The 15,673-nt window shown below is 37.5% G+C and overlaps 1 protein-coding gene across 1 annotated transcript in view; it reads right to left on the bottom strand.

Moving 5' to 3' along the window:
• The window catches only part of PGM1 (phosphoglucomutase 1), an 81,845-nt gene that overhangs the window by 9,766 nt on the left and 56,406 nt on the right, over window positions 1-15,673 (bottom strand). The window contains exons 8-9 of the mRNA XM_007959158.2: window positions 4,134-4,269; window positions 572-755 (exon numbers count right to left, since the gene is read on the bottom strand). Coding sequence (XP_007957349.1) covers window positions 572-755; window positions 4,134-4,269 — 320 coding nt within the window. The remainder of the gene's footprint in view (window positions 1-571; window positions 756-4,133; window positions 4,270-15,673) is intronic.

Genomic DNA, 15,673 nt, shown 5'->3' with positions numbered 1-15,673 from the left:
GATCTCTTGAGGAAAGAAGAGGTTGACATCTAAAGCAGCAGTTCCCTCCTGTTTAGATTCTGGGGCTCCATTTTGCACATGTACTGGTAGCATAGTGCCTAAGGCACTTGACTGCTAACCAGAAGGCTGGCAGTTCAGACCCAACAGCCACTCCTCTGAAGGAAGGTTGGGCAATCTACTTTTCGTAGTGATATTGCCTCGGAAACCCAAGGAGGGGTCGCTATGAGTTGGGGACTGACCCACAGCACATAGCAACAACAACAACTACAACATCATCTTATACATAACCCCTGAGGGTGTTAAACTCCCTTTGGAGTTTAGGCTAATCATTCTAGAATGAAGGCACTGAGAATTGCATTGAACCAGGGCAAAAGTCATTTCCCTACCAGTACTACCAGTACACGTGACAGTCACCTATGACTCAGCAGAAAAGCAGTTGAGAACAACTACCCTAGAAAAACAAGGCAACAAAGGATATAAGCCCCAGGGACCTTTCTTTTTTCCATTAGAACTTCAGAGATGAAGCTCTTTCTAAGGTCTCTCTCCCATGTGCACGTAAATCTGTTCCTACCTGATTTCTCGAAATGCTTCCATCCACTGGATCACTATATTCAAAATTATCTGCTTTCTCCACAGTGTAAACTTTGTCACCCGCTGAAAACTGTTTCCCCACAAAGGAGCGATCAAACATCACGGTCTCCAAGTCCTTCATCATTTTGTTTGCGCCCTCAGCTTCCACCTCCTCATAATCATACCTGGAAGAAGGCATGAAATTGAGGCCCACAGGCTGAATTCACATCATACAAAGGTATTTCAGCACTTTCTTCATCATTTGTTTGGCCCTCCCCCAAAACTACCTAACTTCAGAAGAAGTTGGCAAATAAATGAGCTTGTCAGTCACTGGGGATAGATCAGGCTAGAAATGGAAGGAAGGGCTGAAAAATCACAAGCATAGAGGATTTCAGGGAAGAGTTAAAAGCTTCTGAATAATCAGAAAACCCCCATCTTGGCTGTTCTACAGAATAAAGCTTTAAGGAACTTCAAAGGTTTTTGAAAGATACTATCTAATATTTAATCACCACATCCTGAGGAGGTAGAATTAAGAGCAATGTTATTGCTAGAGAACTCTGCATAAACAAGCAAATGACTCAGGCACTTCTCTTCCTAATGCCTTGAGCTCTTTGGGGTGAATGTTGGGACTGCTCCCCATCTGGGTCTGACTGAGGCTTCAGAGATTTTGGCTAAAGAGAGTTCCAGTCTCCACAGGAGCTTCCGAAAATGAGGCCAAGTTTTCACTGACCACATGAAGGGGCCAAGGGCTTTGAATCTTTACATCTGAAACACTTCCATTGTTTCAGCAAGAGTGGATTCTGGTCCAAGGGTTTTGGATTCACCGATAGAGAAGACCTCATGTGAATGCAAAAGGACCAAAAAAAGAAAAAAAAGGTGCATCACAAATTAATTCTATGACTTTATTTTTACCCCCTTCAAGAATTGTTCTTGACTTCTTTCTTTTGAGGTTAAAGACTCTTACAAGTGGCTTCTCTTGACCTAGTTGCATACACCCTCTTGAGAGGGTTGTTTTTTAGAGGCTGAAGATAGCAGAGTCTATATTTATTTGCAATAGTGAAACAAACATGATATGTGCAAGATGACACCTCTGAGACATGAGAAATACCAGGAATTAAGGCCAACCTATTCTGGCTCCAGGATTCTATGAATCAAGGACAAAACAGTCCCCTTAATCTCGAAGTCAGCTCTTTTCCCCAGTTAAAATGATAAACAGCAAGAAATTACAACCAGGTGTTTGTGCTTTACATCTGTGACCTTTGGGTGTTCAAGGGAAATGTTCTATAAATCCTAGGCACAGAGGGGTGTAATGGAAAGAATCTGGGTTTGGAATCAGACAGAACTAGCTATGAAATCAGCTTCTACTGGTTACTGACTGCACAACTATGGGCAAGTTGTTTCATCTCTAGAATCTTAGCTGCTTCGTCCATAACTGTTTTAAGACTAATATGAAACAATGTATGCAAAAAAAGTATTTTTGTTAAATAAATGGAGGATATAATGGAGGCTTAACTATTCATAAATGTAGGTTCTCAGGACTTTTATTTGCAATACTTATTTAGTAATTATATTTGAAATTAAAGCTATATATTAAAATAGTTTTTAAAGGGAGACTAATTCAAGAATGACTGTTTCTCTGAACAACCTCTCCTAACCTTACTCCACTCTGGCCTACTGTTCATTCATTAACTTATTCATTTATCTATTATAAACTATTTACTCAGTGTCTACTATGAGTTAGACATTTAGTGATACCATGGAGCATGGAAACAAACATGGTCCTGCTTTCGTGACACCCTAGACTGAAGAGAGTTCATGACTGTTGTTCTGAAGTACCAGGTTTTTCTAGCTCTTAAAGAGCAGAGGTTCTTGTCCTGGTTCTCAGGCCTACTTTGTGGCTGTTGTCATTGTTAGCTGCTGCTGACTTGGCCCCCAACGTATAACAGGCCCATGCACAGTGGGATCAGACCATTGTGATTCATAGAGTTGTCACTGGCTGATTTTTCACAAGTAGATCACCAGGCATTTCTTCCTAATCTGTCTTAGTTTGGAAACCTTTTCATCAACATAATGGCTGCACTTGAGGTACACTGGTGGGCAACTGAACGCTGGTCTCCCACGAGGAAGGTGAGAATTCTACCACTGACCCATTATTATATGATACCCAAAAATCCCACTGCCATTGAGTGGATTCCAACTCTAGCAACCTCCATTGGGTTTCTAAGGCTGTAAATCTTTACGGAAGTAGATTGCCTCATAATCCGTCCATAGAGCAGCTCATTGGTTTGAACCTCTGACCTTCTAATTAGCAGCCTTATTCACTGCACCACTAGAACTAGTGGTTCCAGAACTGGTACCAGGGGCTATTATGACCTATACCTCCCACAAAAGAATAACTTGAGGGAGGAAAAGATCAATGAACTAGTCCAAAGTTGTTAAAAGGATTCTAATTGAGGAACCCAAGGTACTGAAGGTCTTTTTTGACTATCCAGAGATCATGGACAATGAAATCTGAACTCTATTGTTTAAAATTTCTACTCTAACCTACACATCTTACAGAAAAGGCAACTGAGGTCCAGAGAAATTACATTTATCATTTCATATAGATTAAAAGGAAGATGGGGCAATCTACTTCTGTAGTGATACTGCCTCGGAAACCCAAGGAAGGGTTGCTATGAGTCAGGTCCGACTCGATGGCATATAACAACAAACAACAACATAGATTAATAATTTATCAAGTATCTGTTTTCTCATGTTTGCTTCCCAGAATTAGAATTGTGAGGGTCAGAAAAAATGTTGGTAGGTTTTTACACATATTAGAGAAAAGGGGAACTGGAAAAGCACTACTGGCAAAAGTATTTTTTAATGATTTTAGAAACAGGAGTATGCACAGTAAAGAAGAACTGCTAAGTATTCTAAGTATTTTGTTCACTGCTTGACCCCCAGTACATGGCAGAAGGTAGACAGACAAAAATATTTGTTGAATCAATGAATGTCAAAGTACATATCCTTTGGGGACCTATTTTAATGAATGAGGAAAATTTATTTGTACCAAGCTAATTTTTTCCATAATTTAAGAAAAAAAGCTTTTTTTTTCTGACATTTAGTGATCCCAGAGTTTAGAAAACACTTGCAGATGTGTATTTTCTTCAATCCTCACAAAAGCTAGACTCTTCTTTCTCATTTCTACAGATGAAAAAACTAGAGTACAGAGAGAGGTTAAATGACTTCCCAATCTAGGAAGGGGCAGAAATAAAATTCTAACCCATTCTGATGAATCAAAATCCAATGCTAATACTACGTTCATGTTTAAAACTCTTACAAAGCATTTATTCTTTCAAATATGTTAACTAATTTTTTAAGACTCATTCTTTATAGCTGACATAAAAGTTGACTTCATCTCAACCCTGCCAGAATTATTTTTAAAATCCTTAATTGATAGAGGCTGGATGAATTAAGGTTTCATTACCACATATGACAGGAAAGAATTTGTATGCATGGGAGTTCCCCCTCCCTGCCTCCTTTCCCACCCTACCTCGTATCCCAGCCAGGCTGTGGCTTACCTAGTAAAGAAATTCCGGCCATACTTTTGCCAATGATCTTTCAGAATGTCCTCTACACTCTGTTTGCGGGTGGCGAGGATGGAGAGCCAGGCAAGGACTGCCCAGAGCCCATCTTTCTCACGGATGTGGTCAGAACCTAGCAAGAGGAAATAAACAGACGTGATAAACGTGATTTCTCCAATATGTTTGAGAATAAGCCCAACAGTTAGAATGCAAAGAAAACAAATAATCATTGTCATCAAGTTCATTCCAACTTATAGTGACCATATAGGACAGAGTAGGGTCCCATAGGGTTTCCACAACTGTAATCTTTATGGAAACAAGACTGCCACATCATTTTCCCACAGAGCAGAAAGTGTATTCAAACCACCAACCTTTTATTTAACAGCTGAGCACTTAACCACTGAGCAACCAGGGCTCCTCAGTAACCATGCAGATCCAGTTAAAAAAATCACAAACTTTATTGAGGACTTGAGTCCATGGACAGAATCATATATTGAATAAACAGACACAATATTGAAAAGAGGTTGATGCTTCCCAAAGTAATTTAGATATACAGGTAAATGCCAATAAAAATATCAGGGGAATAATTTGGTGGAACTTACATATCAATTATAAAGTAGGAACGTGAGAGAAAAAATTAAATAAGCAAAACGGCAAATGAACATGAGCCACCATTAAGAATTTTTAATAATCAAAACTGTCTGGTAGCTGAGTGAAATGAAAGCAAGGCTAGAAAAGACTCGAGCACATATGAGACTTAAGAATATGATAAAGATGTTTCTCAGCCTGCCAGAAAAGAAAGGATTACTTTTTGAAGGGTGCTTGGATAACTGGCTAAAGAGTTGTAAAGAATTCTGTTTTATCCTTACAAAACATCATACCCAAAGGAATCCCAGATGGATTAAAAATTCAAACATAAAAACTGAAAACCTGTAAGAACTAGAAGATATAATAAGTACTTTTTAAGTCTTGCAGGTGGCAAATGCATGTAAATGCAGAATTCGTAAGGGAAAAAGTGGATGTCTTTGCCTACCTTAAAAATGAGCAGTTCTGTAGCAAAACTACTATAGATAAAATTTTAAAGGCCACTGACAAACAAACAAACAAAAAAACATCTTTCCAACGTAAGTTACATGTTTGGTACAATTAAAATAGGAAAAAAGAAATCTTACATGTTAATAAGAAAAAGGTTAAATCCCACCAGAAAAACAGGCAAAGGATATAAATAGGCAATACATACCAGCAACAAATTACCATAATAAAATGCTGGCATTATTTTGAAGAAGAAAAAAATAAAGTTAAAACCATATGAGAACTGCTATTTGCTTGACAAATGGCCAAAGATTTGAAAATGAGAACACCCAGTATCAGAGAAGGTGTAAGAGAAACGGGATTCCAACGTGTTGTCAGTGGGAGTAGACACTGGTACAATCCTCTGGAAAACAATTTGGCAAAGAGTATCAAAGCCTTAAAAATGAACCTAAATCTGGATCTAGCAGCTCCAATTCTAGAAAATACTTCTTTAGCCAACAGGGATTGGTTAAAATATGACACATCTGGCTCTTGCTAAAGGCTTTACCAAAATTAATAAGCTGGCTCCTCTGGATGTGCTTGTATATATGGTCTTTGGCAAAAGAAAATGGAGACACTTTTCCAAAGGTCTTATGTGGAGCAGAACTCTCATTTTTCACCTTTAAATTCATTATTCTGAAAAAAGCAGATCATATTAGGCTCTATTTTCTGATTTCTGAATATGTCCCTACAAAACCCCTTTATAACAATGCTTGCCATACTGTTATACCATGAATTTTTAAAATGCCTGGGTCTGCTTGAACTGTCAGAGTACCTATCACAATGCTGGTTACATAGTAGGCATGTGGCAAGTTTGTTTCCTTCCCCCTCTTCATCCTTTTAGACCTAGCTCAAACTTCCTTTCCTCTCAGTGAGACTAGCTCCTTGCTTTCCCAGTTATGAGCTTCCTTCTCTTCCCCATAGCAACATGATCAAAACACTATCCTCTTTGTGCCTTAATCATCTATTTATGAGTCTGTCTCCCAACTGACCAGGAACTTCTTGAAGGCAGAAACAAGCTCTCAAATATTCTTGTAATAAGCCTGGTGACTCACATAGCCCATGGAATATGGTAAATAACTAATTGTAAAGGAATGCATAAATGAATGAAAGAATGAATCTGCTCCAACATTTTCTCTTTCTCCTTTTGTTTGATAAAAACATATGACTTTTTCTTTCATAAGATTTTCTCTTCAATAGGTTACCTATTTTAGAAGCAACAGTCCTTAAAATTGGATGCTGGCAAAACTAGAGATATTAGGCAATATTTTCAGCATTTTATAGCAAAACTTGGATATGTTTACCTATTTTTATTATCTAGTTGTCTTTACTGCTCTTTTAAGGAACAAAAAGTTAGCTCTCTGCCTCTTACAGCTTTTGCAAATGATGAGATGTTTTGGCAACAGTTCATCCTGAGAGTCTGGCAGCTTCTCCAATATATTGGAAATGCATGATAGCAGTACACAGCTTGGAATTATTTGTCTGTGCTCCTCTGGGTTTTTTCTTATTTCCTTTTTTTTCTCTTTTAGACTATGTTGAAGCAAAGCTTAGAGGGACAGTGTTTCTTTGTGTTTTTCCTACTCTAAGTAAGGAATCTGGCTTTTTCTTTTCTGTGGAAATGAAAATAAAATCTAAAAATCTTACCTAACTCTGACCAAGTTACTTGGAAATAACTAAATCACACATCCAAATATTATAAACAAAATATATGCCCTGAGTAACATAAACAAATATTCCAGTCCATTTGCAAGATCATCAGTCTCTTTGGAAATTCTGATTAACACCACAAATTACCCTGGATGTATCAAAACTCCAGAAGTTATGATTAATACTCAGGAAAGCTGGGTGCATTTTCTCTCAGTGTCTTGCTGAATGATAATGTTTCCAGTGGGAAAAAAAAGGCAATGAGGTATGTATGTCTGTGTGTGTTTCTAAAGCTGTCATTTTTGCAGTTGTGTTTCAGTGGAAAATGTTTGATACTTAAGAGTGACAAAACCTGAATTTGAGGCTCTGATATATACACTATTTGAATATGGACAATGTGCTTAACTTTTCTAAGCCTCAATTTCTTCAACTGCAGAATGGGGATAAAACTACCTCTTTCATACAGTTGTGAGAATTTACTGTGATAAAGTGGAAGTATTTTATAAATTCTTAAGTACTATATAAATATATCATTATAAATAATGGGAAAATTTAAAAAACTTTTAGTGAAAATTGTTTCCCATGACTTTATTAAGCTTTCAAAAATAATGCTCCCTAATGCTAATATTGGGGAGGAAATGGAAAAATATAATCCATTATGCTCTTTTTCCTGGGCAAGAGAACAACAGTGCTTTTTCCTTCTTTCTTATTTAATTTTCCCATAACTAACACAGATTATTTGTATCATTTCTTTTCCATTTAAGAAAAGGAAGAGAAAGTAAGATCACTTAACTGTGAGAAAAGATAAAACACTGTCAGCAAGGACCACTAGTCTTAGCCAACACAGAGGCAGTGGCAGGTTTGGCTTGAATCTCTTCATACGTGGTCCAGCCAAGGGACCAAGAGTATATGGGAATTCCACCCTTTCAGCATCTTCAAACACCTGTCACTTTACTTCAGCCTAATCAGCACCTTGTGATAAGTACAAACTCAGCTCAGTCAGGGCACATTCTGGGTCTCAGCCAAGAAAAATGTCAGCCATTGCTTGGGGAGCCAAAAGCTAACAGCTTGGGGATTAAATTGCAGTTACCAGTATAGGCACCTCAGTTACTGCCCCTGCTAGGCAGACCTGAGAATGGGGACACAGCAGTTCAAAAACACCTCCATGGAGTTGTTTAAAAGCACTAGCATCTGCCTGTCTATCTTTGACATTTTCTATCTCTCCCTCTGCCTCTCTCTCTTCTCCAGACTCTTGAACATGCTGTTTTCTCTGTCTGGAAATTTCCACCCCATGTATTAGCCTGGCTAATAACTCTTGCAATTACTTTCAATGTCAGCCTCATCCATTATGCCTTCTTTGCCTCTCTTTTCTAGGTTCTAATGTAGTACTTGCCTCTATTCTGTCACTACTTGTCTGATCTCACCCCAGACTATGAGTTGTATTCCAAGCTGGTGGCTGGCACACAGTCAGTTTTCAATAAGGGTCTTCCAAAGCATGGTCAGATCTCAGTTTGACTGGCTGGGATCCTTAGCAGACCTGCTCTGTCTGCAAAACTGTTCCCTTTACCTTAATGTGCATAGATGACTTCACTCTGAAAAGAAAGGTGAACTCCTCAGGAAGCCTTTTCCAAACCACTTTAACTCCCAGGAGACTCTCCTCGGCAGGGGGAGGGGGGTCAGACTTTCCATTTAACAATTAATTCTGCATTGTCTGTGACTGCCCCTAAAACTCTGTTTTCTTCCATAAGGTGGCTTTGGAGGAATGTGGTAAGTGCCTGATAGGCAGGAACTATTTAACACAAACTTCATTTTACATTCAACAAAATGAATCAGTGGCTACCATGTTCCAAGAATATAGACAAATGTGGAGGTAAAGAAGACATGTCCACTGCCCTCACAGACCAGCACAGAAATACAGGTAAGAAAGGCAGAGATGCAGGTAACAGTAAATACTGAAACATACTATACTGAAACAGTTCCTGCAGGACCTCAGCAGGTGCACTGAAACCCCTTAATCCTATCCCCACCTACTGAGATACCAATTCATGCACACACAGCAGGCCCACCTTGTCCATTTGGGTAGCACTCCCTCACAGCAGATTTGGAAACATCTGTCCTAAACTGTAGAGAATGTACCAACTGTTAGCACCAACTCAGAAGGACTCCATGGTCCCACAAGGGCTGTGGAGGGATCTTGACCACTCAACACTTGTCACCCAATATCGGAGAAAGAACCTGCTGTCCCACTGCTCCTCAATCCAGTAAGGGAAGACATATGAACCTAACCACAGCAGACTCACACATGGGTGAGACCCACCATATCCACTAGTGAGAAGACATCATGCCCAGACAACAGACACTACCAAAGTCACACACAGACCAGAACCATGAAACAACATGCAGTGTAGTAAATTACTTAGTGTGGCTTTTCTACCCATAAGTCTTTGTAAACTCCAAGGTGGGATTTTCTATGAGCAACTGAGGAGCTCCTGACTGCTGAAGCTATCCACCTGGGTTATTTCTGTTGGGCATGGCACAATACAATGTTCTGGGAGGTTCCCACTCTCTCTCACGTGCTTAGAGTTCTGATGCTGTGATTGGCTAGTTTGACCACCCTTCCAGGCACAAAAGGAGGCCTCCTGGAGGCAGAACTCTCTCTGACTGCTGTTTGAGGAAGATGTGCTGCCGAAAGAGACACATGCTCTTGAACGAGACACATGCTGCTGGGAAAGAGACATAAGAGACATGCATTGCTAGGTGAGACACCGAGGGACCAGTACTGCTGGGAAAGAGACTGTGAGAGACTGTTGGCTGAGGGATGGTGGGCTGGAGAGAGAGACTGAGCGTTCTTTCTGAACTTGAGTTGTAGCCTGGTGCTTCCCTAATAAACCCCATAATCCGTGAGTTCTGTGTGGCCACTGCAGCGAATTATCGAACCCAGGAGAGAGGTGGTGGTGCTTTGGGAGGAACAGTTGGAGAAAGGGCTGGAGGGAGGCAGCATGTCTGGCCGTGCAGTAATAGGCCTTGGGTTGCTGCTGGTAATCCTGTCTTCCTCTTGTAGGGTTAGAGGAGGTCAGAACATGTGTGCTCCCTGCCCTTTTAGCACAACAACAATTAAAATTATACACAGGAAGAAAGACATTCTAAAGAGAAAGAGAAGAAATAAAGCTCCAAAAACATTAAAACAAATTTTAAAAATCAGCACAAAACAAACATACATACAATCAATAAAGAAATATACACAATTAGAAATCATACAAAAACAACAACTAGAAATCCAGAAGATTATCAATAAAATATCAGAAATAGATAAGTCAATGGAAAGACACAGACATAGAGTTGAATCAATGGAAGAATCAGAAAAATAGAGGACAAATCCCTTGATAGTAATTTGAGGAACAATCAGAAAAAAGAATGCAGAAAGATGAAGAAAGCCTAAGAGTGATGTGAGACAGTATCAACTGGAATAACTTACATGTAATTGGAATTCCAGAACAAGAGAAGAAAAAAAGTACAGAGAGAATTTCTGAAGATTTGTTGGCTGAAAAGATTCCTGATGTCAAGAAGGATGAGAAAGTTTCCACCCAAGAGCTCAACAAATCCCAAACAGGATAGACCTCAAAAGAAAGTCACCAAGACATCATAACCAAACTTTCCAAAATGAAAGACAAAGAAAGGATTCTGAGAACAGTTCATGAAAAACAAAATATCAACTACAAAGGGGCACCAATAAAATACTAAGTGTTGATTTCTCAGCAGAAGCCACACATGCAGGAAGGCAATGAGATGACATATATAAAACTTTGAAAGAAAAGAACTGCTTGCCAAGAATCATATATCTAGTAAAATCATCTTTCAAACAAGAAACTAGGACATTTCCAGATGAACAGAAATCAAGGGAATATGTGAAAACTAGATCAACCTTACAAGAAATTTTAAAGAGAGTCCTTCAGACAGAAAACCAACAACATCAGACAACAACCTGAGATTAAGAGACACAACACACTATCACCCAGATACTAACTTAGATAAAAAAATGTGAATTAAACATTTACCTCAAGTAGACACACGCCCTGGAGAGAACAATCATGGGAGAAGGAAGGGCTGCTTATGCACAGGGAGAAAGTTCAGGACGCAGAGAGAATGGAGGGATGGACACTGGGAAGAGGTAACTATGGGGAGGAAGTGGGAGGGGAGCTGTTGCATTGTAAATTTTGGTCAGTGACATGAGACAAAGTATATTATGTGAACTGCTGTATGAAAAGTGAATTTACTCTGTAAATCTTCACCCAAATCAAAATAAAATTTAAAAAAAAAAATCTCAAAAGTAAAATAAAGCTGCAAAACTGAAAACAGGGAACCACAGATGTAAAACTATAAATGACAACTACTTCAAAACAAAAAAGGAGAATAAATGGTGTAGCTATGGAACTTCCACATGGAGAATAAGTCAAGGCACTATTAAGACATAATATACTGTTTTAAATTAAGGAAGATAATAAATAGTTAAGGAGCTCTGGTAGCATAGTGCCTAAGGCATTTGACTGCTAACCAGAAGTCTGGCGTTTCAAATCCACCAGCCACTCCTCGGAAGGAAGGTTAGGCAATCTACTTCTATAGAGATACCGCCTCAGAAACCCAAGGAGGGGTTGCCATGAGTCAAATACAACTCGATAGCAATGGGTATAATAAATAGTAAATTTCAGAGTTACCAAAAAGAAAAATTAATAAATCTACTTACTGAAATAAAGAAGAAAATAAAGACTCAGAGAACACAACATCAACAAAAACAAAAGATACGAAAAGAAAATCCATAAAAAATAAAATAACTCAGGACAGAAAATTAAGCAGAACAAAGAATTCTTAACACTACCATAAAAACAAACAAACAAAAAAAGGAATTATAAAATGGCAGCACTGAATTCCTACCTATTGATAACTGCACTGAATAGAAATGGTTTAAATGTACCAGTCAAGAAATAGAGAGTAGCGGAATGGATATAAAACATGGCCCATCAATATGTTGCCTACAAGAGACTTGCCTTAGATGAAAGACATAAATAAGTTAAAAATCTAAGGACAGAAAAAGTACATCAAGCAAATAGTAACCCAAAGAAAGCACAAGTCGCAATAATAATCCTTGATAAAATAGATTTTAAGTCAAAATCCACTATAAGAGACAAAGAAGGGCATTATATAATGATTAAAGGATCAATCCTCCAAGAGGATCTAACCATAATAAATATTTACACATTCAATGACAGAGCTCCAAAATACATAAAACAAATTCTAACATAACTGAAAAGAGAAATAGATAGTTCTACAATAATAGTAGGAGACTTTAACATATCACTTTCAATGATGGACAGAACAACTAGAAAGAAACTGAACAAAGACACAGAACATCTAAACAGCACAATCAACCAACTCAATCTCATAGACACACACAGATCTTACCACCCAACAGCAGCACAGTACAAATTATTCTCCAATGAACATAGGTCACTCTTCAGAATAGATCATATTTTAGGCCACAAAGCAAGCCTTAATAATGTCAAAAACAATGACATAATACAAAGCATCTTCTCTGATCATAACACTATAAAACTAGAAATCAGTAACACAAAGAACAAAGAAAAAGAAATTAAATACATGTAAACTGAATAACACATTACTGAAAAATTATTGAGTAAAAGAAGAAATTAACAATGAAATAAAAAATTCTTAGAATCAAAACACAACATAACAAAACCCTCTTGAACACAGCAAAAGCCATGCTCAGGAGAGAATTTATAGCAACAAATGCACACATCAAAAAAAGAAGAAAGGGCAAAAATCAATAGCTTAACCCTACAACTTGAACAACCAGAAAAGGAGCAGCAAAACAAGCCTACCGGTGACCAGAAAAAAGGAAAAATAAAGATCAGAGTAGAAATAAATGAAATCGGAAATAGAAAAACAATAGAAAGAGTAGGAAAACAATCAACAAGAGTAGATGCTGGTTCTTGGAAAGGATCAATAAAAATGACAAACCACTGGCAATCTTGACAAAGGAAAAACATGAGAAGATGCAAATAATCAAAATAAGAAATGAGATGGGTGACATTACAACAGAACCAACTGAAATAAAAAAAGGATTATAACAGAATATTATGAAAAATTGTATTGCAACAAGTTTGAAAATCTAGAAGAAATGGACAAATTTATAGAAACACACTACCTACCTAAATTAACACAAATAGAGGTTAATTTGAACAAATAGAGGAAAATTTGAACAAACCCATCACAAAAGCAATCGAAGATGTCATTAATTTAAAAAAAAAAAAAAACTCCCAACAACAAAGCCCTGGCCCAGACAGTTTTATTGGAGAATTCTACCAAACATTCAGAGAAGACTTGACACCAATTCTACTCAAAGTATTCCAGAACACAGAAAAGGAAGGAAAACTCCCTAATTCATTCTATGAAACCAGCATAACCCTGATACCAGTGCCAGGCAAAGACATTACTAAAGAAAATTATAGACCAATTTCCCTCCTGAATATAAATGCAAAAATTCTCAACAAAATTCTAGCCAACAGAATTCAACAGCATACCAAATGAATAATACATCATGGTCAACTGGGATTCATACCAAAGATGAAAGAATGGTTCAACATTAGAAAATCAGTCAACAAAATTCACCACATAAAGGAAAAGAATCACATGATCATCTCAATTGACACTGAAAAGGCATCTGATAAAATCCAACACACTTTTCTGATAAAACTTCTCAGCAAAACGGAATAAAGTGGAAATTCCTCAACATAATTAAGGGCATATATATGCAAAACCAACAGCCAACATTATTCTCAATGGAGAAAGCATTATCCTTGAGAATGGGAATGAGACAAAGATGCCCTTTATCATCACTCTTATTCAATATTGTACTGGAAGTCCTAGCTAGACCAAGAAAGGGAAATAAATGGCATGCAAATTAGAGACAAAGAAGTAAAACTATATTTATTCACAGATAACATGAGCCTATATATAGAAAATCTCAGAGACTGCATAAGAATGTTACTGAAACTAAGAGAAGGATTCAGCAAAATGTCAGGGTACAAGACCAACACACAAAAATCAGTTGGGTTCCTCTATACTAACAAGGAGGAATCTGAAAAGGAAATCAAGAAATCAATACCATTTTCAACAGCCCCAAAAGGATAAAATGCAGATGAATAAACCTCAGGAACATTAAAAAAAAAAAAAAATGTTATACAAGTAAAATTATAAAACACTACTGCAAGAAACTGAAAAAGATCTACATAAATGAAAGGAAAAAAAAAAACCCCACAACATTCCATGCTTATGTTGGAAGACCTAACATTGTGAAAATTTTAATATCACCAAAGGTAACTGATATAATGCAATAAACCTATAGATACAATGCAATCCCTATCCAAATCCCAATAACAATCTTTAACGAAATGGAAAAAACTAATCTGCAACTTTATATGGAATGGAAAGAGGTCCTGAATACCTAAAACAATACTGAAGTAGTACAAAGTAGGAGGCCTCACACTTCCTGATCTCAAACTTAATATACAAAACAGCCTAGTCCTGGTTCAGTAAGAGACATATAGGCCAATGGAATAGACTTGAGAATCCAGAAATAAATCCATCCATCAATGGACAAAAGGTCAAGTCCATTCAATGGAGAAGAAAACAGTCTCTTTAACAAATGGTGCTGGAAAAACTGGATATCCATATGAAGAAAAATGAAACAGGAGCCATACTTCACACCATACACAAAACCTAAGTCAAAATGGATCAAAGACCTAAATGTTAAAGGTAAAACTATAAAGTTCCTGGAAGGTAACATAGAGTCAAAAGTAAGGAACCTAACTTTATACATAAATAGTCTACTGAACAAAACTAAAAATTCACAAACAACAGAAGATAAATTAGTTGACTGCAAATTCCTAAAAATTAAATACTTATGCTTATCAAAGACTTTAACAAGAGAATAAAAAGAAAACCTATATACAGACTGGGAAAAATATCTTTGGGATTGACATATCTGATAAGACTCTAATCTCAAAAATATACAGAAAATTTCAACAACAAAAAGACAAACAGTCCAATCAACAAATGGGCAAAGGATATGAACAGACACTTCATCAAGGAGGATACTCAAGTGGCTATCAAATACATGAAAAGATGCTCACAATCATTTGCCATTAGAGAGATGTGAATCAAAACTACAACGAGATATTATCTCACCCCTGCAAAAATGGCAATGATCAAAAACAGAAAATAACAAACGTTTGTCAGGTTATGACAGCATTAGAACGCTTATACATTGCTGGTGGAACTGAAAAATGGTACAACCACTATGGAAAACAATATAGCACTCTTCAAACAGCTAGAAATAGAAATACCTTATGATCCAGCAATCTCACTCCTAGGTATATATCCTAGAGATACAAAAGTAGTGAAATGAATAGGCATGTGCACACCTAGGTTGGAGCATTATTCACAATAGCAAAAAGATGGAACAACTTTAGTGCCTATCAACAGATGAATGGATAAACAAATTGTGGTACATATATATAATGGAATACTACACAACTACTACACAACTATAAGGAGCTCTGGTAGCATAGTGGCTAAAGCACTTGACTGCTAACCAGAAGGCTGGCGGTTCAAACCCACCAGCCACTCCTCGGAAGGAAGGTTGGGCAATCCTACTTCCGTAGTGATACTGCCTCGGAAACCCAAGGAGGGGTCGCTATGAGTCAGGGCTGACTCGACGGCACATAACAACAACAACAACAACACAA

This window comes from Orycteropus afer, unplaced genomic scaffold (assembly GCF_000298275.1).
Source record: "Orycteropus afer afer isolate SDZICR_OR568_19922 unplaced genomic scaffold, OryAfe1.0 scaffold00016, whole genome shotgun sequence".
Lineage (NCBI taxonomy): Eukaryota > Metazoa > Chordata > Mammalia > Tubulidentata > Orycteropodidae > Orycteropus > Orycteropus afer.
This window is presented reverse-complemented; position numbering and strand designations above follow the sequence as displayed.